Source organism: Elephantulus edwardii, unplaced genomic scaffold (assembly GCF_000299155.1).
Source record: "Elephantulus edwardii isolate Elephantulus edwardi_28Jun2011 unplaced genomic scaffold, EleEdw1.0 scaffold00017, whole genome shotgun sequence".
Lineage (NCBI taxonomy): Eukaryota > Metazoa > Chordata > Mammalia > Macroscelidea > Macroscelididae > Elephantulus > Elephantulus edwardii.
Genome location: NW_006399767.1, coordinates 20,919,175 through 20,945,727, shown reverse-complemented (window position 1 = coordinate 20,945,727; position 26,553 = coordinate 20,919,175). Strand labels below are relative to the sequence as shown.

Genomic DNA, 26,553 nt, shown 5'->3' with positions numbered 1-26,553 from the left:
ATTTCATCTTTATTTGGATTATTTGTGTCTTTTCCTTTGTTAGTTGTACTAGTGGTTTGTCTATTTTATTGACTTTTTCAAAGAACCAACTCTGTTTTGCTGATGGTTTCAATTGTTTTTCTGTTTTCTATTTCATCCCTAATTTTTATAATTTCCGTTTTTTTTAGAGGGTGTTGGGTTTTCTTGCTGTTCATTTTCAATTTGTTGGAGATGTTGGGTTAGATAATCAATGGTCATTTTTCCCTACCTTTTGATATATTTGCTTATTGCTGTATGTTAGCCTCAGATTACTGGTTGGGCTATTTCCCAGAGGTTTTGGTAAGTGGTATTTTCATTGTCATTTGTTTCAAGAAACTTTTTTATTTCATTTTTTATTTCTTCTTTTACCCACTCATGTTCAAGTAAGGTGTTGTTCAACCTCAAAATGCTTTTATTTTCTCCTTTATCCTTTTATTATTAATTTCTCATTTTGTAGCATTGTGATCTGAGAAGATGTTCTGTATGATTTTTATTTTTTTAATTAATTGATTCTTGCCTATGGTCCAAGATGTGATCTATTCTGGAGAACATTCAATGCACATTGGAGAAGAAGGTACACTGTGCATTTTTTGGGTGCATTATTCTATAACTATGAGATTGAGTTGGTTTATTATGTTGTTTAATTCTTCAGCATCTCTGTTGAGTTTCTTTCTGATAGTTATATCTTTTCTTGAAAGTGGTGTACTGAAGTCTTCAACTACTATAGTAGTGTTGTCTATTTCCTTTTCCAGTTCTGTTAATGTTTGCTTTGTGTATTTTGCAGCTCTATCATTTAGTGCATAGATATTTTTTAATGTATGTCCTTTTGTTCTGTTTACCCTTTAAACATTTATAGTGATTTTTCTTGTCCTTTGTGATGGCTTTTGCATTGAAATCTATTTTATCAGTCATTAATATCAGTTGCCATTTACTTGGAAATTTTTTTCCACCCTTTTCTTTTTAGTCTTTCTTTATCTTCACTTTTTAGGTGTGTTTCTTGTAGACAGTATATTGGTTGGTTTTATTTATTTTTTTTTATCCAATCTGCTACTTGTTTTCTCTTGAGTGGTGCATTTAAGCCGTTCACATTCCATGTAATTATTGAGATCCAAGGGCTTATTGCTATCATTTTGTTGAATTCTTGTTGGTGTTGTTGTTGGCTACTTTGGTCCATCCTGCTTTCTGTGGCATCTCTCTAAGAAGGACTTCTCTAAGTATTTCCTGCAACACTTGTCCTGTTTTTACGAACTCCCTTAAGTTCTGCTTTTCTGAGAATATCTTGATCTCTCTTTCATATTTGATAGACAGTTTTGCTGGGTACAGTATTCTTTGTTGATAGCAGTATTCTTTGAGTGTTTGATATATGCCATTCTACTGTCTTCTTGCTCACAAAATTTCTGCTGAGAAATCGGCAATTAATCTTTTTTCCTCTCCCTTATAGGTTATTCTTTGTTTCTCCATAGCTGCTTTTGGAATTCTCTCCTAATTTTTGGTTCTGGCAAATTTGCCTATGATAAGTCTTGGTGTTTTTCTTTTGGAGTTTATTCTATATGGTGTTTGCTCAGCTTCTTGAATATATACTCTCACATTCTTTATTATGCCTGCAAAGTTTTCTTCTGTAATTATCCCACAACTTTCCCAGTGCCTTTACCTACTTCTTCCTGTTCTGGGATTCTGATTATGCACATGTTATTTCTCTTGATGTTATCTCACATTATTCTTAGGCTTTCTTCTTTTTCCTTCTTTCTTGATGCTGCTTTTTGTTCTAGCACATCAGTGGCGACAATTCTATCTTCTTTTTCACTGGTTCTGTGATCCCTCCAGCATTTTGACAGCATCTAAAACATTGGTCCTCCTTTTCTGGATTGTGGTTTCTTGTTTTTCCCATAACCTTTAATGCCTTGTTTTACTTGCATTGTCTTGAATTTCTTTTTTTTTTAAGTTCAACTTGATTTTCACTTACAGAGTCCCATAATTGTTCAAGTTTATCTTTTCATCCATTGAAAATATTCAGTTATTGTTCTTTTGAAGTCTGTGTTAGAAAGTTCCATCCGACTTTCTGATTTCAGGAAATCCTTTGAATACTGTGTCACTTTTTGGAAATGACATCTTGTTTTGGGTTTTTGTAAAGTATTAGGTAATCTGCTTCTTCTGTGTCGTTGTGGTAGAGTTTTTAATGCATAAGGTCTTAGCAAGCTCTTGGTCTGATAACCTTGGCTCAGGAAGTCAGTGCTCTAGAAGAGGGTGGGGCAACTATCCTGCCTGAGCTTCTTTCTGATCTTTTGACTCTGGGGAAGACTTGCTTCACTTGGGAAAAGATATGGCCAGTGAATAAGCAGTCTTCTCTTGTCAGGGAACTGCTGCTGCTAGGTGGGTCCTAAGTGCATGCGGCTAAAGGTTGCTCAGGCTCTGGGTTGTTGTTATGTGCTATCAAGTCACCAGCGACTATTAGTGACCCTAAATACAATAACTCTGATGCCTGTCCTGTTATGAGCCAGTCTCACTGACTCCAGTACACCTATCCCCATTGCCTTAGTTATTGTATCAATCCATCTCTTTTGGGGTCTTCCTCTCCTGTGCTGTCCCTCCACACTTCCAAGCAACATGTACTTCAAGATCAGTCCCTCCTGGCCACATGCCTAAAGTATGTGAGGTGGGGCTTCAAAACTTTAGCATCCAAGGGGAAACTTGTTTTCACCCTCTCCAAGACTGACCTATTTGTTTTCTTGGCAGTGCACGGTATATTCAAGACTCTTTTCCAGCACCACAACTCAACAGCATCCATTTTTTTCTGTAATTCTTAGTCATTATCCAGCTCTCTGATGTATAGCAAGTAATTGCAAAGACTATGGCCTGTATTAGGTACACGTTAGTCTCTAGACTGACATTGTTGCTTCTTAGTACCCTGGAAAGGTCCCTGACAGTATAATTACCTACTGTAATTTGCCTTATTTATTTCCTGATTGCTGTTGGCAAAAGTGTTCATTGTGGACCTGAGCAAGATGTAACTGTTAACAACCTCGATCTCTTCTGTAGTCATCTTAGTTCTGCCAATTGGCCCAGTGGTGAGAATCTTTGTTTTTTTGATGTTGAGCTTCAATCCATATTGAAAACTACATTTCTTGACCTTCTGCAGCAAGCACTTCAGGTCCTCCTCAGTATAAGCAAGCAAGGTTTTATCAGCTGCATAACATAGGATGTTGACGAGTCTTCCTCCAATCCTTCTCATAAAGCCCAGCCTCTCAGATGATCTGTTCTGAATATAGATAGAAAAGGTATGGAGAAAGGACATATCCTTGACATACTCCCTTCTTTATTTTGAACCATGTAGTGTTTCCCTGCTCTGTTCTGAGAACTGTTTTCTGGTCCAAGTATAAGTTTTGCATAAGCATAATCAAGTATTCTGGGATTCCCATTCTCCTGAAGGTAACCCTTAATTTGTTGTAATCTAAACAGCCAAATGCCTTTGCATACGCAATGAAATACAGATAGATACCCTCCAGTACTCTTTGCTCTCTGCCAAGATTCATTTGATATTGTTGGTAATGTCTCTAGTGCCATGACCTCTTCTAAACCCAGCTTGTATTTCTGGTAGTTCTCTGTCAATGTACTGTTCCAGTCATTTCTGGATAGTCTTCAGCAGAATTTTGCTTGTGTGTGATATGCATGATATTGTATGATAATTTCCACACTCTGTCAGGTCATCTCTTTTTTTTTGGAATAGGAATAAATCTAGATCTCTTTCAGTCATCTGGCTAGGTAGTTGTCCTCCATATTTCTTGGTGCAACCTGGTGAGCATATGCAGGACAGCATCTGTTTGTTGAAATGAGAGGGGAAGAAATGGCTTCAACGATGATATTCGTGTCCCTAGAGCAGTTCAGGGGGTGGCAGTGGGTTGTCCTCCAGATAGCAGGGCCAGGCCCTTCAGGTGGCCAGACCAAGGTATCCAGGAGACGGGCTGGGGCATCCAGGCAGAAGGGCCAGGTCCTCCAGGCAGTGAATTTGAAGGGTCCAGTAGGCGGAGCAAGGGGCCTCCAGATGAAGGGGCCTGGATCAGCGCCTCCAGACAGTGGGGCCATGGTCTGTTGCTCCCAGCAGGATAGCAGTCCAGGGCATACTAAGTAATTTTTTAAATTAATGATTTTTAAAAAATGTTAACATACATATTTTTATAGCATAGTCTTTCCATTTAATTATTTCTCCCCATTCATTCATTATTGCACATTTTCCTCCCTGCCCACCTATCTCCCCTATTTTGTTTTTCTCTTTGAAAGAAAAAATTCTTTCATTATTATACAATCCCCCATTCCCCCACTAAGTAATTTTTAAGACAGGTACTTAACTAATCAACTGGAAGAAATAGACTTGTGGCTTTGGTAAAGCTTGGCTTTAGTGACTGATGTGCCTTTTTTTAGAGAAGGCTTAATTTATTTTGTCACAATGTTTGATGCTCCCGGCTAATTTTTGGACGTTGTTGTTGTTATGTGCTGTTGAGTCACCTGTGACGCTTAGCAACTCTATGTACAACAGCCCTAAACCCTGCTCTATCTCTTGTTGACCTTACTGTCTCTGACACACCTATCCCCATTATCCCAGTGACTGAATCAATACATCTCATTAAGGGTCTTCCTCTTATGTGAAGTTTATCTTGATATTTGTTAGGCAGTTTCTATTGTCCCTGTATAGATTGTTGGTAGGATTTTATTGATTATATACCAGCTTCAAATAAATGTTCAGTGTATGGGGGGGGGCAACTCCCTCTAGTCTGATTCCTTTCTGGTCCTGTGGAGAGGAAAGTTTGGCTTTCATAAAATCCTACAGATCCTCTGTGATCTGCAAGGCAGGCCTACAGGAATCTCTCCTTACTGTAATCCGGTCTCCTAAAGTCTATTGCATTACTTTGTGGAGTCATGCTATGAGGTGCTTCAATTTAAGCAGTTTCTGTCCAGGGTCTTGATGACAGCTTTCTCAATGATACTTCAGCATGCTAACTGTGAAAGTCAGTCTCTCACCTGAAATGTGGTTCCCTCTGCTAAACTATTGTCTTCTTTGGTCCCTGGGATTGCCCAGTAGCAGCTGGGATTCTCAAATGGAGGAGCCTTTCTCTCTTGCCAGTGGATCTTGACTGAAAGCAGAGAGCATCAGAAAAATGTCTATTTGTGTTTTATTAACCATGCAAAAGCATTTGACTGTGTGGTTCACAACAAATTTTTACTAACATTGAGAATGGGAATCACAGAACATTTGATTTTGCTCATGCAAAATCTATACCTATGCCAGAAAGCTATTGTCAGAACAGAGCAAGGAAACACTGCATGATTCAAAATCAAGAAAGAAGTGTTCCAAGGATGTAACCTTTCTTCATATCTTTTCAATCTATATACAGAACAGATCAATTGAGAGTCTGGACTTTATGAAGAAGAATGTGGCATCAGGATTGGAAGAAGACTCATCAACAACATGCATTATGTAGATGACATAACCTTGCTCACAAAAATCAGGGAGATTTGAGGTGTTACCTGAAGAAGGTCAAGGTCTACAGCCTTGAATTGCATCTCAGTACCAAGAAAACAAGGATTTAGGGAGTTCTGGAGGCCTAATGGCAAGAAGCTGCATGGCAATTCCAGAGGAACACGGTTTGAATCTACCAGATGCTATGCTGGAGAAGGAGAGGCAATCTCCTCCTGTGCCAGACAGATCTGATTTAACAGTATATACACACAAAATAATAATTATTAAAAAACACCAAAAAACCAACTAACCAACCAAACAAACAAAAAACAACAAAGATTCTCCTAATTGGACCAATAAGTAGTATCAGGGTAAATGGATAAGAAATTGAGGTTGTTAATGATTTCATCTTGCTTGGGTCCACAATTAGCATTCTTGGCACTAGCTTTAGAGAAGCAGAAGACACTTTTGATTGGGAAAATCTGTCAAGGTCCTCTCCTGAGGGCGAAAGAGCAACAAAATCAGTTTAGATACTAAGGTGTGTCTCATCCAGGCTATGATCTTCTCAGCTGCTTGTTATGCATCTGAGAGCTGGACAATGAATAAGGATGACAAAAGAAGAATTTGTGCCTTCAAGGTGTAGTGCTGGAGAAGAGTCTTGAACATACCATGGCCTGCCAAGAGAACAAACAAGTCTCTCCCAGAAAGGGTGAAACCAGGTTGCTCCTTGCAGACAAGAATTTTGAAGCTCCATCTCACATACTTTGGACATGTTGCCAGGACGGACAAGTCCTTGGAGAAGGATATAATGCTTGCAAGTATAGAGGGTCAGTGCAGGAGAGGAAGAGCCTTAATGAGATGAATTGATGTGTGGCAGTGGGGTCAGGCGTGTCAGAGATAGTGAGGTATTTCAGGATAAGGTTCAGAGCCATTGTTCATAGAATTGCTTTGGTTTGTAGTCAGCTGGATGGCACACAGCAACACAAACAGTAAGATTAAAGGTTATACTGACTTCTCAGTACCTAAATTACTTTAGGTAATCATTGTTTTAGTTGTCTTTCCTTTTACAGTGTTTGATTGGTAGATGTGGTATTATTAGACCATATCATTATGGATCTAAAAAGTAAAGGTTAGGTCTACTCAGTTGGTACATGGATTTTGAAGCTCACTATTTGGGATGGCAAGAGTCTTGGGAGGAACTTTTTTTCTTTCTTGTTGTTTACCATTGAGTTGAAACTAATTCACAGCTGACCCTCTAGCAAATTTTCAGAGGTAGTAAATCTCGGATCAGATTACTCATCCTTTTCCTACTGAGCAGCTTGGTCAATTTGAACCACATGTCTTTTTGTTGGCAGTGCATCCCCTTACCATGAAGCCACCAGAGTTTCTTTTAGGTTTCCTTATCAGCGGCAGTGAAGTTTCTGAGAGCATCAGAAGTTGGTCCTTTTGATCCTGAATGTTTATACCTTACTCTGTTAGCATACTTGAAACTTTGGTGTTTCCCAAAGTAACCTGCTAAGAGATGTTTCTCGTGTTATTAATTCTTTAGGTCATCAATATCCAATAAACAGTGATTCAAAAGTGCAGACCACCATCAGTAACTTTACTTTCTCTAGTAGCCGCGTAAATGAAAATAAAAAGAAACAAGAGAAAGTGTCGTTCAATCCAAGATATCAGAGAAAAAAAATTGTCTTTTCATCATGTCATAAATATAAATAATTTTCATATTTTACTATTGAAATATTTGAAATTCACTGTATATTTTGTCCTCATAGGGCACATTAAATGTACCTCTCACTTTTAAGTAGTGACATTTCAAGTGCTCAATGGCCCCCTTGCTAAGAGTTACCATATTGGACAGAGCAGGACATGATGTTTACATAGGGGACATTTGTAATGCAGTTTTAATTCTGTAGGAAAGTCATTAATCGTTAAACTATTGAGAAATCTCATTAATACAAATAGCCATTTAAATATTAATGTTTTCTTTTAGGTACAAATACAGACATTTATGAACAGTTCTTTTGGAAAAATCTTATCATCTCAGCAGGCACTTCAACTCCTTCAACGGTATATATAATGTTTTAAGGAATATAATATTTAGATGTAATAACTTCCTATCAAAATGTAATTTCAAGTAAGACGTTTTGTTTTCAAGATTTATTTATTTTCCACTTTTAATTATTATTTAAGAGAAGATTTACAAAACTAATTTTTCATTCAACCATGCATATATGTTTTTTTAAATAATATTAGTTTCAAAATCTGCAATGTGATCACACTTTTTTTAACTTCCTCCCCATAATTCTGATTTCCATTTATCCTTCTATATCATTCTGTCTTTCCTTTCCTTGGTGATATTATGAAGCTCACTCTATTAAATAGTACCTTTCCCTTCACTCATATTTTTATGTCTATTTTCTATTTAATAATTTTGTTCCCTTTGCTTTACTTTCCCAAGTCTAATTACCGTCTAAGAATGATTCTGTGTAAACATTTTCCTGGCTTTTTAGAATAGTGGAAGTATTCCATATTTGTCCTTTTGACACAGACTTATTTCACTTAGTATATTTTCTTCTAGATAGATGCATTTATGCTATGCAGTGTTTTGGGAATTTTAATGATTTTTTTTTTTAAGAATTGCATCGTTGTGCATTGTGCAAACTTAACAGTTTCTTTATCCATCCACTGATGGACACTTGGATTGTTTCCAACTTTTTTGCATTTGCTATATATAAATTTAAAAAATGGAATTTATTGTAAGTAATGCTCCAATGAACTTAAGTATGGAGTATCTGTTCATGTTGCAGCTCCTATTTCTTTAGGATATATATTTACTAGTGGGATTACTAGATCATATGATATTTCTGTTCCCAACTCTCTGAGGAAGTATCAGCCTACTTTCCATTGTAGTTGCACCACTTCACAGTCCCATCAGCAATGTATGAGAGTTCTTATCTCTCCATATCCTTGAATTTGTTATTTACTGTTTTATTGAACTTTGCTATTGTTGCTAGGATGAAATGATATCCCATTGTTGTTTTACTTTTATACTTCTCTAATAGCTAGCATTTCATCATGTGTTTGTTTGCCATTTGAATATTTTCTTTGGTGAAGTGTCTTTTCACGCCTTTGGCTCGCTTTGTAGTTGGGTGGGCTTTTTGTTGGGGTGTTGAAATTTGCTACAAACTTTAGAGTTTTGTTCTTTGTTAAATAAATCATTGCTTAATATTTTTTTCCCAGTCTACAGATTCTCTTCTTAATCCTTTGGGAAAGTGTTTAGATACACACTGGATTTAATTTATAGGAAATCTCAATCATCTAGTTATTTGTTTGCATATTGTGCCTATTAGGTTATATTTGATAATCTCTCATGCCGTCTATTAGGGCTTCTGAAAATTCATAGATTTAGGTTTTATGCCTAGATTTTCTGGTCCATCTTGAGTCAGCTTTTTCCCTTATAATGTAAAATGAGTTTTTTTACGTTTTCTACAACTAGATAACCAGTTTTGACATACCATTTGTAAAAGAGCTGTCTTTTCTCTCACCTAATGGACTACATCCCTTTGTCAAAGATCATCTCTCCATAAGTGGATACATTTATTTTCTGATTCTTTATTTTATTATATTGTTCTTTGTATCTGTTGCAGTATCAACACTAATCTGCTTTGACTATTGTGATTGTGTAGTAAGTTTAAGATAAGGAAGTGTAAGGCCATCTACTTTCACTTCTCTTCATTTATTTGGGGTCTCTTTCCTTTCTTTATAAAGTTGGTAAAATCATTTTGTCAGTGTCACTGAAGAAAGGTGATATGAACTTGAATTAGGATTGCATTATATTTGTTCATAAATTTTATTTTTTGCAATGTTAAGTTTTCCAATCTATGTATGTGATACATTAATCATGGTATATGGTAGATCTCTTTTGGTTTCTTGTAGTAGTATCTTATAGTTTGCTTTGTGTAGTTTGTATCTTGTTAGGTTATTATTAAATATTTCATATTTTCAAAGGTTATAGTAAATTACACTGACTTCCTTATTTCCTTCTCATTATTCTCCTTCTTCCCATACAGCTCTGTTGACCTAGTAGTAAAGAGTTGCACTGCCAACTCAAAGGCACATAGTTCAAATCCACCAGCCCATTTGCAGGCGAAAGAAGTTGTTCTCCTCTCTTGTGATCTGTTGCCTTTGAAAACACACTGGAGGGTCAGCTATTATTCACTTTCAACTTGATGAAACATTACAACAACATAGAGAAACCTGACTGACTTTTGTATGTTTATCTTATACCCTGCCACTTTGTTCAATTGGTCAGTTAGATCCAGTAATTTTCCTACTGAGTACTTGGAATTTTCTATGTGTAGGAACATATCATCTACAAATAGAGATAATTTTACTTCATCATTGCCAATTGTTTTATTGGTTTGCATACAATCATATTCATGTACATTGTGCTTTATATAATTATTAATATACATTATATTTTAAATAATTACTATTGGTCTATGCCTATTATCACCCCATATTTTCAAGTCCTCATAGATTCCTTTTCCTTCACCTCTCATCTGCCCATGAACCTCTACTGCCCTAGTTATTTCCTTTCTTCTCCTTTTACTCTTCCCTTCTCCTTTTCTCTTTCCTTTTTTGAACATTTTTACTTATCTTGCTCCTTCTATTTTTAAAATAATGGGCCTATGCAGTATTTGTCCTTATGAGACTGAGTTATTTCATTCCATATAATACTCTCTAGACTTTCCCATGTTAGATAGTATTTTACATCATTGCATTTTGGAGAGATCCCTGACAACATTTTCCTAATGCCATTTGTGTTTTGAATTCCTGGATGTTAGTGCCAAGAGTATTGATTGTGCAACCAAGCAAGCTGAGATTGTTAACAACCTCAACCTTTTCTCCGTCTATCATGGTGCTACTAATTATCCCAATGGTGAGAATCTTTGTTTTCTTAATGTTGAACTTCAATCCATATTGAAGACTACAGTCCTGGACCTTCTGCAGCAAATGCCTCAGGTCCTCCTCTGCATAATGCAGGTTGTTGATGAGTCTTCCTCCAATTCTAATGCCACATTCATCCTCATAAAGCCCAGCCTTCTGAATGATCTGTTTTGCTTATAGATTGAAAAGGAATGGAGACAGGCTGCATTTCTGATGCACACCTTTCGTGATTTTGTATGTATCTTTGCAGTGTATCCTTGCTCTGTTCTAGTGAATGTTTGTTGGTCCAAGTAGTTTTTACATGAGCACAATTAGTTATTCTAGGATTCCCATTCTATATCTGTGTTTCATTGACTATACAAAGGCTGCGGTGGTAAGTGGAGGCAAAATATCTGGCCTGTGACAGTTTGTCTGCCTCTCTATCAAAACGCTGACCAGTTAGGTTAGAATGTTTGCTCATCTGAGAGGTGAATGTGCTAACAAGCACATGAAGAAATGCTCAAAATCCCTAGCTCTAAGAGAGATAAAAATCAAAACAACTATGAGATATCATCTCACCCCAGTCACAATAGCAAAATTTAACACAACAGCAAGCATTAAATGCTGGCGAGGTTGTGGAGAAACGGGAACCCTTATTCATTCTTGGTGGACATGTAAAACAGTGCAACCACTGTGGAAGGTGGTATGGCCCTTTTTCAAAAAGTTGCAAATAGAGATACCATTTGATCCAGCAATTCCACTACTGGGAAAATACACCAAAGAGACCATAACTGACATCCAAGCAGATATATGCACACCCATGTTTATCGTGGCTTTGTTCACAGTAGCAAGGAGTTGGAAACAAACTAAGTGCTCATCAGCAAATGAATGGATAGAGAAGCTGTGGTATATTCACACAATAAAATACTATGCTTCATTGAGAAACAAGGAACTCATGCAATATTATTCAAAATGGGTGACCCTGGAGGACATTATATTTAGTGAATCACAAAAGAACAAATACTGCATGGTGCCACTGTTGTAAAACGGGCCTGACTTCAGGGTTCAGGGGAGACTGAGAAAGATGGGATAAATAACTTATACTGCATTGAAACAGATGAGGGAGAAAACTGTTTAAGAGGGATATGTTATTAGGTATTTTTGTCATGACAGGAGGAGTCCAGAGCGAAGGCTGCATAGTGGAGTGGACCTGGGGGGAGGGTTTGTAAAACAATGAAAGAATTTTTCTTTTACTTTTCCAAGAGGGTAGTGTACTAGGGGGGAGGGTTGGAAGGGGAGAAATGTGCAACAATGAATGAATGGAAATCCAAAGTCTCTGTAAATTTTCATTGAAATTAATAATTTTAAAAAATTTTATCAGGTAAGCCATTCTTGATTCACCATACTTAGCTAGCTTCCTTGTTTATGTATATGTGTTTCCAGCATCCTTGTAGTTTAAATAATTATTTACATAATCTTTGTTTGATATCTACCTTTTTCTATAAGGCATTGTGCAGGGACCACACTTGTCTGGTTCATAATTGTGTTCTGGCATAATGCATTCATTCTGTGTGTAAATATTTCTCAAATGAATGAATGGTTATTTAGTTCTATGACAATTTGTAAGTGAATTTGTTGTTTACTCATTAATTATTCAGCCTTCAATTACTTTTAGGTTCGAGAAGCTGAACATTCCTTGTCTTAAATTAGAAATAAACCGCACTATTGAACGGATTCTTCAGTTCTATGTAGCAGAACTTGAAGCTACAAAGAAGGCAAGTGCTGTGTTTATCAGTAGAGTAATATAAAAAGCAAAAGAAATCTGAAATTATTTGCAACGTTATCTTGCGCCAAGCTTTCCAGAGTATTCTGTTCACTGCTAAGTACCTTTTAAGCACCCCTGTATTTATAGGAAGCCCAGGTGTACCTCTACACAATCATATTTATGCCTCTTTGCTGCATTTGTGCCACGATATCTGTTTGCCTGTTCCAAGACTCATTTCAGTTAGTACTTTTATATTTAGAAATGTGGCTTTGGAGAATATTTTGGAAGATGTAATGCTCCTTCATTTGAATACCTCTTTAAAACTTAGGCTAAAGGCAAGATAAAAAATGATAGGTGAAGAAGGGACAAGATATTTTATGTAGAGACATAAGGGGTGGTCTTTAGAGCAAGGAGGAGCAGGAGCAGGAATTTTGGGAAAAGGAACCAGGATAAGGATAGAATGAGTTTATATTCTAGGGCAATAAGACAACAAAAATGGTGTCATATTCAGAGAGCATTGGATTACTGGCTAAATAACCAAGAAGTCCCAGGATTTAATCTTTGCCTCTATTATTTGAGTATATCACTAATAAAGCAACATTTTGGGGTGGGGTGAAGACACATAATAAGAAATAAGAGATAATTAAATGAGGTATATTTAACTATCCTGGTTTCTTAGCCTCTCGGAAGTATGTTCATATGCTTATTGACCCATGACTGATTGGATTGGCAGGTATGAGAGGTGGGGGTGAGAGAATGAGATAAAAGAGAAACAATTGTGAAGGATTGACTGGTGGAGATGGGAGGGGAAGGAGAGGAGCATAGATAAGCAAATAGATGGGCAAGGTGAAGGGAAAGAGAAGAAAGTTTAGAGAGGATGTTGTAAGTGATGGCATTGTACAATTGTAATTATTGTAGAAAATGAAATGTGTATGAGTGACTGAATGAAAACCAATAAAAATAAAATGTGGAAAATAGATATAAATATAGCTGTAGAGTTTTAGCCATCTCAATGTACAGGATCTCAAACAGTAACACCAGTTTTTCACTTACAGCTTTATCATTCTCAGAAAGATGATCCCCCTCTTGCTCGCAACATGCCTCCTATAGCGGGGAAAATACTTTGGGTGCGGCAGCTCTACCGCCGGATAAGTGAGCCCATCGACTACTTCTTTGTAAGCCAATAATTAAAACCCTAATGCATGAATTATATTAGTTGTCATACAAGAAATATATTTTATTTTGTAACATCTGTGCTCAATAAAATAGAGCAAGAACAGTTACCAAGCAAAGAAAATTTAGAAATATGTTCGAAATAGATTAAGATAATTCTTTCATTGGATAAACCAGCCAGTTTAATTACAATTGTCTTTTGAGGACCCAGGACACTTTATTAAAAGATTTTTAAAATAACTGTTATGAAAACCAAGTGTAGATCTAGGACGGAAGCTTGCTCCTTCTGTGGACACATAGGTCATTGATAAATATTTGATCATGATGAATATTATTTCTGTATGAACAACTGAGAACTAAGACAAAACACAACAAAAAAATTTAAACAAACCAACTTCCCTGCTTCAAAGTCTAATACTATTGGGTTGATTCTGATACCTGGTGACCCTCCAAGAAATAGAGCTATTCCCTTAGACTTTTAAGACTATAAATCTTTATGGAAGCAGACAGCCACATCCTCCCACAGAGCACTCGGTGGATTTGATTCACTGGCATTTTGACTGGCAGCTAAGCTGCTTAACCACTCTGCCACCAGGGCTTCTAAAGCAAAGCAAAATAGGTCATGTTTACTTTTAATGTTCTTAAGATGACTAGATTTCTAAAACACCAGGGTTTTCTTAGACCCTATTGTTGTTATTGTTATGTGTCATCAAGTCAGAACTGCCTCATAGCTGACCCTCCAGCAGGTTTTCAGAGGTAGTAAGTTGCACAGGAGTTGATTGCCCATCTTGTAGTGCAGCTGGTGGATTTGAAACTGAGCGCCTTTGGGTTGATCATTAAATGTCTTACCATTCAGCCTCCAGAGCTCCCTGGTGTTATTTTGTACCATCAAGTTGGGAATCAACTCACAGCTGACCCTCTCGCAGGTTTTCAGAAGCAGTAAATCAAAAGTGAGGAGACTGGCCATCTTTACTCCTGGGGAGCAGCTGGAGTATTTGAATAGTGTACAGGAGTGGCATCCTCTTCCTAAGCAAATTACATTCAGAAAATCTATGAACTTTGATAAATGCTGATAGTTGTACAGGGGCTTCAGGCCTTTTGTTTATAGGGTCGCTATGAGTCATGTTTGACTCAAAGGTAATCAAGGGATTTGCAGTGGAATTCTTTACCTCTAAGCCACGGAAGCTAGCATTCTCAAACTCCCAAGTTTGCCTTTTTTGTTTTTTCTTTAAGAGATTTGGTTTTGTTTGTTATGCCTAAGACTAGTGCAAAATAGCTACAACTCCATAGTCTTGGAAAAAACTTATTTGCATTGTATTATCAAAGCATTATTAAGGAGCTCTGGTGGCCTAGTGATAAGAAACTGTGCTACAATCCCAATGGCATGTAGTTCGAATCTACCAGCTGCTCTGTGGGAGAAAAATTGACACTTCTCTTCCATGTGATTAACTTCCTCTGAAAACCTGATGGAGGGGGTCACCTACGGATTGGCTCCAACTCAACAGTACACAACAAGAAGAAGCATTATTATTCTGTTGTTTTCCTTTGCAGCAATCTTTTATTTCATTGCTCTGAATTCTGCAAAAGAAATAAATTCATAAAAACTCTGGCTTGAGAGCTAGGGTGAGGGCTTGATTGCTGATTGACTGTAATGGCAAAGCAGAGAGAGTGCCCTGTGTGACATATATGAATTGAAACCTAAAACTTTCAAGTTGCTTTTTTTTCTTTCTTTCCATTTGAACATAGTCACTTTCTTTTTTGATTGAGATTTAGGAATTTGCCCTAATATTCAAGAGATCATCAACACCAAACTCATTTCCACTGAAGAGATTCTGACCCATAGATAGCATATAAGACAGAGTAGTACTGTCCCACAGTGTTTCCAAGACTCTAACCTTTGTGGAAACAGACTGCCCAGAGTGACTGGCCTGTAGGTTTGAACTGTTGACCTTTTGATGAGCAGTCAAGCATTTTAACTTTATACCACCAAGGCTCTTCTCAGGAGATCACAATTTAAGGGAACTCAGCCAATAGATCTTATCCAGAAGAGAGAGAAAGAATAAAGAATTTGAAGAGGAGCCTCTCAATGCTTGAAGCTGATTGACAGTCTAGAGCTCTCTCTTTTCTAATCTTTTCTTACTTATATTCCTTTTCTACTACTAATGTTCCTTTCTTCTGTTTGTAGCTTGTATGGCCTTCTTCATCTCTGAGCGGGGGGGTGGGGGTGGGGTGGGGGTGTCCTTAAGTGATAGCATAATTATTTGCTGTCATTTAAAAGTTTTGGGTTTTTTTGTTTTGTTTTAACAATTTTATTTGGTTCCATAATGAAGACCAATAATTGAAGCAATAGTCAAGAAATCAAAAAATTTGTTGCATTAGGGGAATCTGTTGTCAAGGACCACTCCACAAAGCTAAAGAACAAGAATGACAGTTTAAATATTAAGGTGAACTTGATTAAAGCTTTCATGCTTTTTGTTGCCTCCTATACAACTGAAATTTGGACAGTGAGTAAGGAAGACTTAAGAAGAAGAAATGTGTTAGTAAAGGGTATTTAATAACCCAGTGACTGCCCCAAACCCCAAATCTGCCTTGAAGGAAGTGCAATTAGAGTGTTTCTTAGAGGCAAGGATGGGCAATTTCACCTCACTTGGTTTACTCATATTAAAATAATAACAGTTTTAAGATTTGGATATAAAAATAGCTAGTAAAACTTCTTAAGTCTTTTTTCCTTCTAAAAACAGAAAAACTCGGACATTTTATCAAGTGTAGAAGGTAAAGCTGTCATTCGCCAGTATAACAGAATTTCCTATGTCTTGGTGGAATTTGAGGTGGTCTATCACACGGCCTGGGTCAAAGAGATTTCACAGCTACAGTATGGTATGTATGAAGCTGAAAAGTGGGTGGTAGGTGGTTTTCAGTTATCTTGCCGATCTGGGGAATTTGTTACATAAAATTTAGATTAGGAAATGATAACATTATTTGGTTTTTGTTATGAAAAAGATTCTGATTTTATAAATAAAAATAGGCATGGCTTTAAAGCTGACATAAATTTTTATTTTCTCTTGGGAAAAAAACCCCAAGAACATTTAAAGGTATCCAAATTCTTCATAAATACTTCTCCCTAAGTATATGGAAGTTTTCGTGTTCAATTCTATCATGTTACAGATTTGAAACTCAACCTCAATTGTGGGAATACATTACCCTTCCTTTCTCCATCCTGTCTTTCTTTTCTTTATTCTCCAACAATTGAACTTAATTTCAATTTTGAACTCTAGTGAATTAATAAAAGAATATTTTGTTGTTGTTATGTGCCTTTGAGTCACTTGCTGCTAATAATGACTCTTTGTACAACAGCTCTGAATTCTGCTCTGTCTTGATCTAATTTTATTGTCTTCGACACACCTACCCCCATTACCCCAGTCACTGAGTCAATTCATCTCATTGTACTGTCCCTCTACCCTTCCAATCATAATTTCCTCCTCTAAGGACTGGCCCCTCCTTGCAACATGCCCAAAGTATGTGAGGTGGAGCTTTAAAATCTTTGCCTCTAAGTAGCAGCCTGGTTACACCCTCTCTAGGACAAACCTGTTTGTTCTTTTTGTAGTCAATGGTATATTCAGTATTCTTCTCCAGTGCAAAGGCATCGATTCTTCTATCATCCTTATTCATTGTTTATATTTCTGATGCATAGCAAATAATTGTGAAGACCATAGCCTGGATCAGGCACACCTTAGTCTCTAGACTGACATCATTGCTCTTCAGTACTCTGGAAAGGTCCCTGACAGCAAATTTTCCTAATCCAATTCTTCTTTTGATTTCCTGGCTTCTGGTACCAAGAGTATTGATTGTGGGACCAAACAAGTTGAAGCTGTTTACAATCTCAGTCTCTTCTCGTTTAGGGCAGAGTTAGGTGTGAGGTAAGGGAAGACTCTTAGCCATCTTTTATCATCTGGCACATTATTGTTTTCATGTGGACTCAGTGCCCACACTGTTCTGCTCAGTGTCTTGCTTTGTCCCATCTTAACCTTAAGTTCATAATCGTAAATTTAGCCTTAAGTTCTTATTCATAATGTTATCCTTAAACTCTTAATTATAGCTCTTTGCAATGCATCTATTTAACTTTGTTGAGTGAGAGACATTCTACTCCTCTGTATTATCTTTTAGAATACAAAACATCCTGTAAAGATCTCACTAGTCTTCTTTCTAACCTCCCAAGGGACATGTCTTCTGCTCTTGTACTTGCTTAAATGAGAGAGTAGCATGAGGTCTTAGCTGCTTTTCTAGGTTCTACTCAGGAAGTAGAGAGAGGCCAGAACATGTCTCCCCTTTACTTTCTGATTCTGTAAACTATTATCAGTTTTGTTTCTGCTTCAAACCCAAAGCCCTGCAGTTCAGAGACACAAAATCTGTGTTTTCTTTTAAGTTTTTATCTTTTAAATTTTATTTTATTTTCACTACATCCAGATATAATTATCCATTAAAACAACAAAACCACAACTTTCTGTCATTTTAATTTTTTCTACTCTTCCTGATGTTCTTGTTTGGTGCAACTGAGTCAACTAGAAACCCTGTAAACAATAGAGTTGAGCCATGCCCTATCCTGTGCCATTTTCACCATCTTGGATATGCTTGAGCCCTTGTTACAGTCACTGTGTCAGGCCATCTCTCTGAGAGTCTTCTCTGACTCTTCACCTTTGCCATTATGATGTTTTTTTCCAAGGACTGACACCTTCTGACAACATATCCAAAGATGAAACTTTACCATCAACTTTTTCTATAGAGGTATTAATTACAAAATTTTCTTCCTTTTCTACTCCCTACCAATACCTGGCAATCATTAAAGAACATTTCTTTCTGTTTGTATACTTTTCTGTAGCTTTTAAAATAACAGTTGATTCATACAGTGTGTGTCTGGCTTATTTCACTCAGAAACACAAAACCTTTCATTTCCACTGCTGCAATCTGAGATCATAATTTTTGTTTATTATGTCCCTTCTCCCAACACCCATTCAAGATTGCCCATGCATTGGATGGAGCACATCACTAGTCTATGTTGCTTATCTGCTGGAGTGACCCAGACCGTCATTCCTGAGAGGCTTAGCAGTTATCTCTTTTGTGTTAGGCCCTAGTTGCTGAAGTTGGTTATTCTCACTGGTCATGAAAATATCAAGAGATACCTGAGTGGACCTCCACAGACATTCTTCTATCTTCACAGAACAGAGCAATCTTACCTCTTTATGACAATGAAGGTTGATTGTCCCTGCAGTATCTTTTCTTCAGCTGTGGCCTTCATATGAGAAATCCAAGTGGTGCCAAAGCTTTAGGTTTCATAGAATTGTTCCTCCCTCCCAAACTTGGATTTTCCCTTCTGCAGAGCAAAGAAGTGCTATGAGCAGGCCACTGATGTATGAGGGGGTACTCCTACTTCTGCCTCTTGATGCCAGGATCAGTATATGTTAGCTTTTTGAGGATACATACGGGTAATATCGTACTTCAGCCTGGAGGATGGTGTTCCAATCCTTCAGGATGTTGTCCTCAACTGATACCTAGTAACTGTTAGTTGAAGCACTAATAGCTTTGAGTAGACTGGCTCATTCTGGATGATGTGGTGTATGACAGGACCTAGCGAATTCTAATGAAAACATGCCAGTGAATCAACACTCTTGTTGTACCAAGAGAAGCTTAAAGTTTTCATTATGGAAAAGGGCAGAGAAGAATTTTTAATACCGGAAATGAAACCAGGGACATATTCTGTTTTGCTTCTACAATGCTGTATACTTGTTCCTACTGGTTTTTTGCCTTGTTTGCACAGATTCCAAAGAACAGAGCTAAACTGCCTCCTCCTGCTCCATAAATCTTGTCCCTATTCTCCAGGCAGAAATTAATGGCTTCCTTTCTCAAAGTCCCCTCTCTATAATTCTCACTTATGACACTTACAGCTTGATAGATCTCTCCTATTTTCCATATATATTCTGAGGACACTCTTCATGTTCCAGCTTTGTATCTTTTCAGTAATGATAATAACTAACATTTACACTGTGCTTACCCTATGCTAGGCTATGTCTAAGCACTTTACATGGAAACCCTATCAAATAGAATTGAAAGGAGCAATGAAATCCCTAATAACCAGTATCACTAATCATTCATTTTTAGCTTTACAAGCCACACTTCTTGTGCGGCATCCAGAAACAGGGAAGTTGCTGGTGAATTTTGATCCCAAAATTTTGGAAATTGTACGGGAAACTAAGTGCATGATAAAAATGAAGTTGGAAGTACCAGAACAGGCAAAGAAATTGCTAAAATTGGAAAGTAAACTGAAAGCAGACAAACTGTACTTGCAGGTAAGATCAATTATGTATTCTAATTATTTTTAGTAGAGTTAAAAAATTTGACAATAGAATATACCTCAGAAACTGTGCTGATATTGTTGTTGTTATGTACAGTTCAGTCAGAACTTTTCAGAAGCACTGAATTGCATAGGAGGGGACTGCCCAATGTTATTCTAAAGAACAGCTAGTGCATTTGAACCACAAGCCTAATCTAGAAAAAAATTCTGGCTATGTTAATTCTTGATAATTTTAAGATATTGACTTGCAAGTAAAGGGAAAAGAAGATGATGGTAAGCAGAAATTAGAAAATTACCAGAAATCAGAGGTAAAATTTTAGATAATAAACTAATATATTATTATGTACTGTCAAGTTGGAACTGACCCATACCTCCAGTGCGTGTGCAGCGGCAGTAAATCACACAGAAGGAGATTGCATTGCACTTCTTTTTTCCTAGGAGCAGCTGGTGGATACGAACTGTGTGCCTTTGGTTTTGTAGTGTAGTAATCTTAATATGATAATTTTTTTGATAGTTTTTATTGTGAGAAGCTGTTGAGTTGATCTTAATTTATGGTAATTCCTTGCCCTGTGAAATATAATAGTGCCTTGTTTTGCATAATTTTTCTTTTTTTTAATATTGGTTTGTACATAGTCATTCTTATATACTTTTTTTGTACATGTACTTTGTGTTATATACAATCATTCATATACATTATGTTTTATATAATTAGTTACTACTGCTCTATCCTTTTCATGACCCTGTCTTTTCAAGCCCCCATTGAACCTTTCCTGTTATTTCAGTCCACCCTCCACCCTTCTAGCCTCTGCTATCAAGAGCATTTTGCTGAGTGGAATATCTCAGTCACATAGAGGCAAATATTGCATAAGGCCACTATTGTGAAAATAGGAGGATAACTGAATAAGATATGTGTAAGTGTCCAGAAGAAAAAGGAAAGAAGAGGGGCAGAAAAAGGGGAAGGGGAAAAGAAATCACTGCATCATTTTTCTTGATGCACTGATTGCATATCAGTCCTTGGTGATCCATAGGGTTTTTACTGACTGGTTTTAATTAACAAAACAAAACAAAACAATATATCTCCAGGCCTTTCTTCCTTTTCTTAGTGTGAAAGCTGGCACATTGGTACATTGTTGGACAATCAAAGCCAGATCTCTTGTATGGAGGGTAAGAATTCTGCCCTTGAACAACACTGTGTCTAATTTTATGGATTAATCAAATTGTATTTTTATAATATATTTTTAACTAGCTTAATAGAAATTAATAAAGTAGGATGCATATAAATGACATGTGTAGAAGATTCTTCAATTCCTTCGGCTAAAAAGAGGCATTCTATCAATTATTTTAGTAGCAAGGTAGAGCAAAATGATAAAAAATGAAAATTGTGAATAGAAGTTAACATTAAATATTGCCTAAAAAAACCCCTTCAAAGATATGTCTTGGTAAGGATGCAGCCAGAGTGCTCTTTGGAGGAAAGAATGATGAGGCTTTGCTTCACATACTTTGGGCATGTTGCTAGGAGATGCTATCCTTTGGAGAAGGACATGATGTTAGGAAGGGTGGAGTGTTGGTGAAGGAGAGGAAGACCCTTGACCAGGTGGATTGACATGGTGACTGCTGCAGTGGGCTCTTGTGTGTCAGGAGGTGTGAGGATGGTGAAGGATAGAACAGGGTTTAGGTCTTTTGTTCATAGGGTCACTGTGAGTCATACTCGGCTTGATGGCACCTAACAATAACAACACCCATCCAGCTCATACAAAGAGAGGCTCCATAGGGTCTCTGAGGCTGTAAATCCTAATGAGAAGATACTGCTTATCTTTTCCCCTTGGAACAGCTGCTGGATTTTAATCGATGGAGACTCTTGGCTTTTGTGTTAGCAGTGCAGCTTGCTATGTATTATACCATCAGAGCTGAAAGACATTAAATCAAAGTACATTTAAATCTTATGGATTGAATTCAACATCAAGAAAACAAAGACTCTCATCACTGAGCCAATTTGCAGCTTCGTGATAGATGGAGAAAAGATTGAGATTGTTAACAGTTTCAGCTTGCTTGGATCTACAGTCAACACTCTTGGCACCAGCAGCCAAGAAATCAAAAAACAATTGGGTTAGGAAAATCAGCTGTCAGGGACCTCTCCAGAGTGCTGAAGTATAAAGATGTCAGTCTAGAGACTTAAGGTACACCTGATCCACCCTGTGGTCTTTGCAATTGGTATGTATCAAAGAGTTGCACAATGACTAAGGATGATGGAAGAATTGATGCTTTCGAGTTGTGGCGCTGGCCAGAAGTGTATTGAACATACTTTGGAGCACTAAGTAAACAAACAAGACTGTCCTGGAGAGACAAGCTGCTCCTTGAAGGCAAAGATTTTGAAGCTCTGTCTCACATACTTCAGGTGTCTTACCAGGAGGGACCAGTCCTCGGAGAAGGACATCATGCTTGGAAGGGTGGAGGGACAACACAGGAGAGAAAGACTCTGGATGAGATGGATTGACACAGTGATGGAGGTAATAGGGGCAGGTTTGTTGGAGATAGTAAGATCGGCTTAGGTTAGGACAATTTAGCTTAGGTTAGGACAATTGACCTAATGGGCAAAAGGTCACTATGAGTTACAAGTGACTTGATGGCACATAGCAACAGCAAAGCATATTTTTGAAAATGTGACAACAAATAATGTCAGAGTTTACTAAGAAAGCCAGTTGAAACAGCAAACTGGGTTAAGCCTTGCTTTCTTTCTCTTGGAAGGCTGTGGATGTGTATTTTTGAGATACAGACAAATATTATTATAGTAAAAAAAAATCCTCATTGCTATCAAGTTAGAACCAACTCATAGCTGATCCTCCGGTGACTTTTCAGTGGCTGTAAATCACAAGAGAAAAGATTACTCATCCTTGTCCCTCAGAGCCACGGGTGGATTCAGATTGCCAAAGAAGCACTCCTCTGGATTAGCAGCACAGCTCCCTGCTGACTATGCCACCAGAGCCCCTTTAGGCAAAAGTACAAGTGCAAGGATGTTTTTTCAAGCACTGTTCCTAGAAGGTTAGAATTGCAAATAACAGCATAAATAAATTGCATTATATTCATGTGCTGAAATATGTTTTAAAAGTGCTAAAAACAAAGACAATTCTAGATACAGGGTTTTACAGATAGAGAACTATTTTTAAGAGTTGTTGTTAGATGGAAATGTCAATATGGAGCAGAGGGGGGTTCAGTGGTAGAATTCTTTCTTGCATATGGGAGGCTCAGGCTTGCCTTCTGGATGATGTACCTCCCATGCAGCCATTACTCATCTTTCAGTGGAAGCTTGCATGTGTCTGTAATGCAATTGGGCTTCCAGGCTAAGAGAGACTAGGAAGAAAGAACTAGTGACCTACTCTTGAAAATCAGCCAATAAGAACCCAACAGAGCATAACAATGCAGTAGAACAGGTAATGTTTCATTCTTTTGTGCATGTCCTAAGGTGGAGACTGACTTGGTAAGAGTTAACAATGTGTATGGTGTCCACTATATGTTAGGGAAAAAAAATCGCTCGTCATTTCCAGGAAGTCCATCAGGGAAAGGTTTGAAAGATGTTTTACAGTATAATATTGAGTATTATACTCATGTGCAGCCATGCATCAATTTCTTATTCAGTAATCAAAATGAAACTGGAAAAAAAACACCCCTGAATGTAGACACATTCTGAGAAAATAAGTGGCAATAAAGAGATCCAGCTACAAAGATCTTCATTACAACATTATTTATAATAGTGAATGCTTATATATAATAGAAAATTATTTTCAGAGTGAAACTGCTAAATATATTTATGATACAGCTCCATAATAAATCAAGTAACTTTCAAAAGATGCTGACAAAGAGTTTTCTACAATGTGGCTAAATTAAAGGAAGAGACCAAGGCACAAATAGTATAAATTATGTCACTTCAGTTAGTAAAATAAGTCTGTACACCTGAGAGACTGAAAAGAAATAATGCCCAAATGTAAACTGGCTAATGAGATTCTGGTTGACTTTCATTTCATTCTTTAGAAGTTTCTGTATTTTTACATTACTTAAAAACCTCTAATACTAGACTCATCGCCATAGAGATGATTCTAACTCATAAAAATAGTACTAGAGAAAATGGCACACATTTAAAATCAACCATCAACATTAATCCTAGTAAGGAGACACTAAAGTAATATTCTCAAATTGACCAGTTGTTGCAAACAATACTATTAAGCTAGCAGAATAGAAAGGATGAAGGAGTAGAGATTAAAAATACAAAACAAAAAATAAAAAAGTATGTAATGATAACTTTTTAAAAAATAATTTTAATGAACATTTACAGAGAATTTGGATTTCCATTCATTCATTGAATGCTGTTTTAATAACATACTTGAATGTATGAGAACTCAAACAAAATTAAAGTAAACATTATGTAATTTAATATGGTGGTGGTGTTATGTTTTATCGAGTCACTTGCAACTCATCACGACCCTATGCACAATAGCTCTGAACCTTATCCTATCCTGAGCCAATCTCACTACCCAGTGACATTACACCACTCACTGTGTCAATCCATCTCATCCAGGGTCTTCCTCTCCTGCATTGTCCCTCCACTCTTCTAAGCATGATGCCCTTCTCCAAAGACTGATCCCTTCTGGCAACATGCCAAAAGTATGAGACGGAGCCTCAAATCCTTGCCTCCAAGGAGCCACATGATTTCATCGCCTCAAGGATAGACCTGTTTATTCTCTTGGCAGTTCACGGTATTTTCAGTACTCTTCTCCAGCAACACAACTCAAAGGCTTCAATTCTTCTGTCATCCTAAGTCATTGTCCAGCTCTCTGACGCCTAGCATGTAATTGTGAAGACCATTGCCTGGATTAAGTACACCTTAGTCTCTAGACTGGCATCTTTGCACTTCAGCACTCTGGAGAGGTCCCTGACAGCAAATTTTCCTCATCCAATTTTGTTTGTTTGTTTGTTTTCCTGGCTACTGGTGCCAAGAGTGTAAATTATGGACTCAACCAAACTCAAATTGTTAATAATCTCAGTCTCTTCTTCATCTTTCATGGTGCTGCCAATTGGTGCAGTGGTGAGAATCTTTGTTTTCTTGATGTTGAGCTTCAGTCCATATTGAAAACTGCAGATAGTACTCTACAGATAAGCATCCAAAATAAGATAGACTAGAAAGAAGGATTGCCCATCCACTTCTGAAATAATAGGTCTTTGGAAAACCTATGATTTAATAAACAGCATAAATAGGAATTATAAGATAAACACCCAAGTTAGTGGAATAGCTGTTAATACAGTAGTGCAAAATATATTAGATCCTTATATAATCAATAATGCAATAACTAAATAAAAGACTTTTCCTGTTTCTTGCAGAGAACAGTAAATTGGAATCTTTCCTTCTCAAATGCTATTATAAAATCTCTTGGTTTAATTGAAATCCATGAGTGGATATATAGACAGTGTGAATATAAAAAAACCTCTAAAAACTAACAAGAATATCAGGGAGTATTTAAAAAATGTAGTTTGTTAGAAATTATTATAAATTTAAAATGACAATTATATTAATATGTGACATTAAAAGAAACAGGGAAAAAGTGAAAATATTAACATAAAGATCACAAAAGAATTTTTATTTTTTTAATTGAGATTTTATTGTAAGTTTATAAAGAGCTTAGATTTCCATTCATTCATTGTGGCACATTTTTCTCCCTGCCTTCCTTTCTCCCTGAGTTCACTTTTTTCTTTGGAAAAAAAGTTTTCATTGTTATACAGTCCCCCCACTGCCAGACCGCATTACTATGCAGCTCTTATTCTGGACTCTTGTCATACCAATAATACCTAATCATATATTCCTTTTACAGCGTTCTCTCCCTCATCTGTTTCAATGCCATGTACATTATTTATTCCCTCTTTTCTAGTTTCTCTCTAACCCCCCTGTCAGTCCTGTTTTATAAAAGTGGCATTATATAGTATTTGTCTTTTTGTGACTGAGAGATTTCACTCAGCATATTGTAATTTTATTTATTTTTTTATTGTGATTTTAACAAAAGTTTACAGAAAAGTTGGACTTTGATTAATTCATTGTTGCACATTTTCCTCCCTACCCACCCCATTCACTTTAAGCAAAAATATATTCCTTCATTGCTGCACAATTTCTTCCCTTCCCACACCCCGAATTAGTTTTTAAAAGAATAGATTTATTGAGAGAAAATTTACATACCTTACTGATCACCCATTTAAAGTGTATCAATCAATGAGTGGTTGAATGGAAAATCAATATGTCCTGTAGACTTTCACTCAAACCACAAGTTTTCTTTTAAAGTGTGTCAGTGACTTTTAATATTCAACCATCACCCAATTATTTCATCATTTTCATCACCTTTAAGAGAAACCCCAAATCTATTAATCTCCAGCTCCCTGGCTGCCACTAAACTGCCTTCTTTTTCTGTAGATTTGTATAATGGACTTTTCACATATTGTTATTGTTACATACTGTCGAGTTGGTTGCAACTCATAGCAACTCAAAGCACAGTAGCTCTGAACCCTGCCCTATTGTGAGCCAGTCTCCCTGTCTGTGACACACCTACCCGAATTACTGTGTCAATCTGTCTCATCTACGGTCTTTCTCTCTTGTGCTGTCCCTACACTCTCCCAAGCATGATGTCTTTTTCCAACATACATGGAATGATATTTTGTGTGACCTTTTGTGACTGTCTTTTTTCACTCACTGTAACATTTCATGATTCGTCCATGCTGTAGCATATATCAACACTTCATTCCTTAATATTTCATTGTATGTATGATGGCATGTTTATTTATCTGTCCATCAGTTGACAAATATTTGAGTTGTTTTTACTATTAAAAATAATG

The 26,553-nt window shown here is 36.9% G+C and overlaps 1 protein-coding gene across 1 annotated transcript in view; it reads left to right on the top strand.

The window, feature by feature from the left end:
- Nucleotides 1-26,553, top strand: part of DNAH8 (dynein, axonemal, heavy chain 8) — a 555,032-nt gene that overhangs the window by 92,100 nt on the left and 436,379 nt on the right. Inside the window, 5 exon segments of the mRNA XM_006882162.1 lie at nucleotides 7,464-7,540; nucleotides 12,078-12,177; nucleotides 13,223-13,342; nucleotides 16,082-16,217; nucleotides 19,494-19,681. Of these exon segments, the coding sequence (XP_006882224.1) occupies nucleotides 7,464-7,540; nucleotides 12,078-12,177; nucleotides 13,223-13,342; nucleotides 16,082-16,217; nucleotides 19,494-19,681 (621 nt within the window).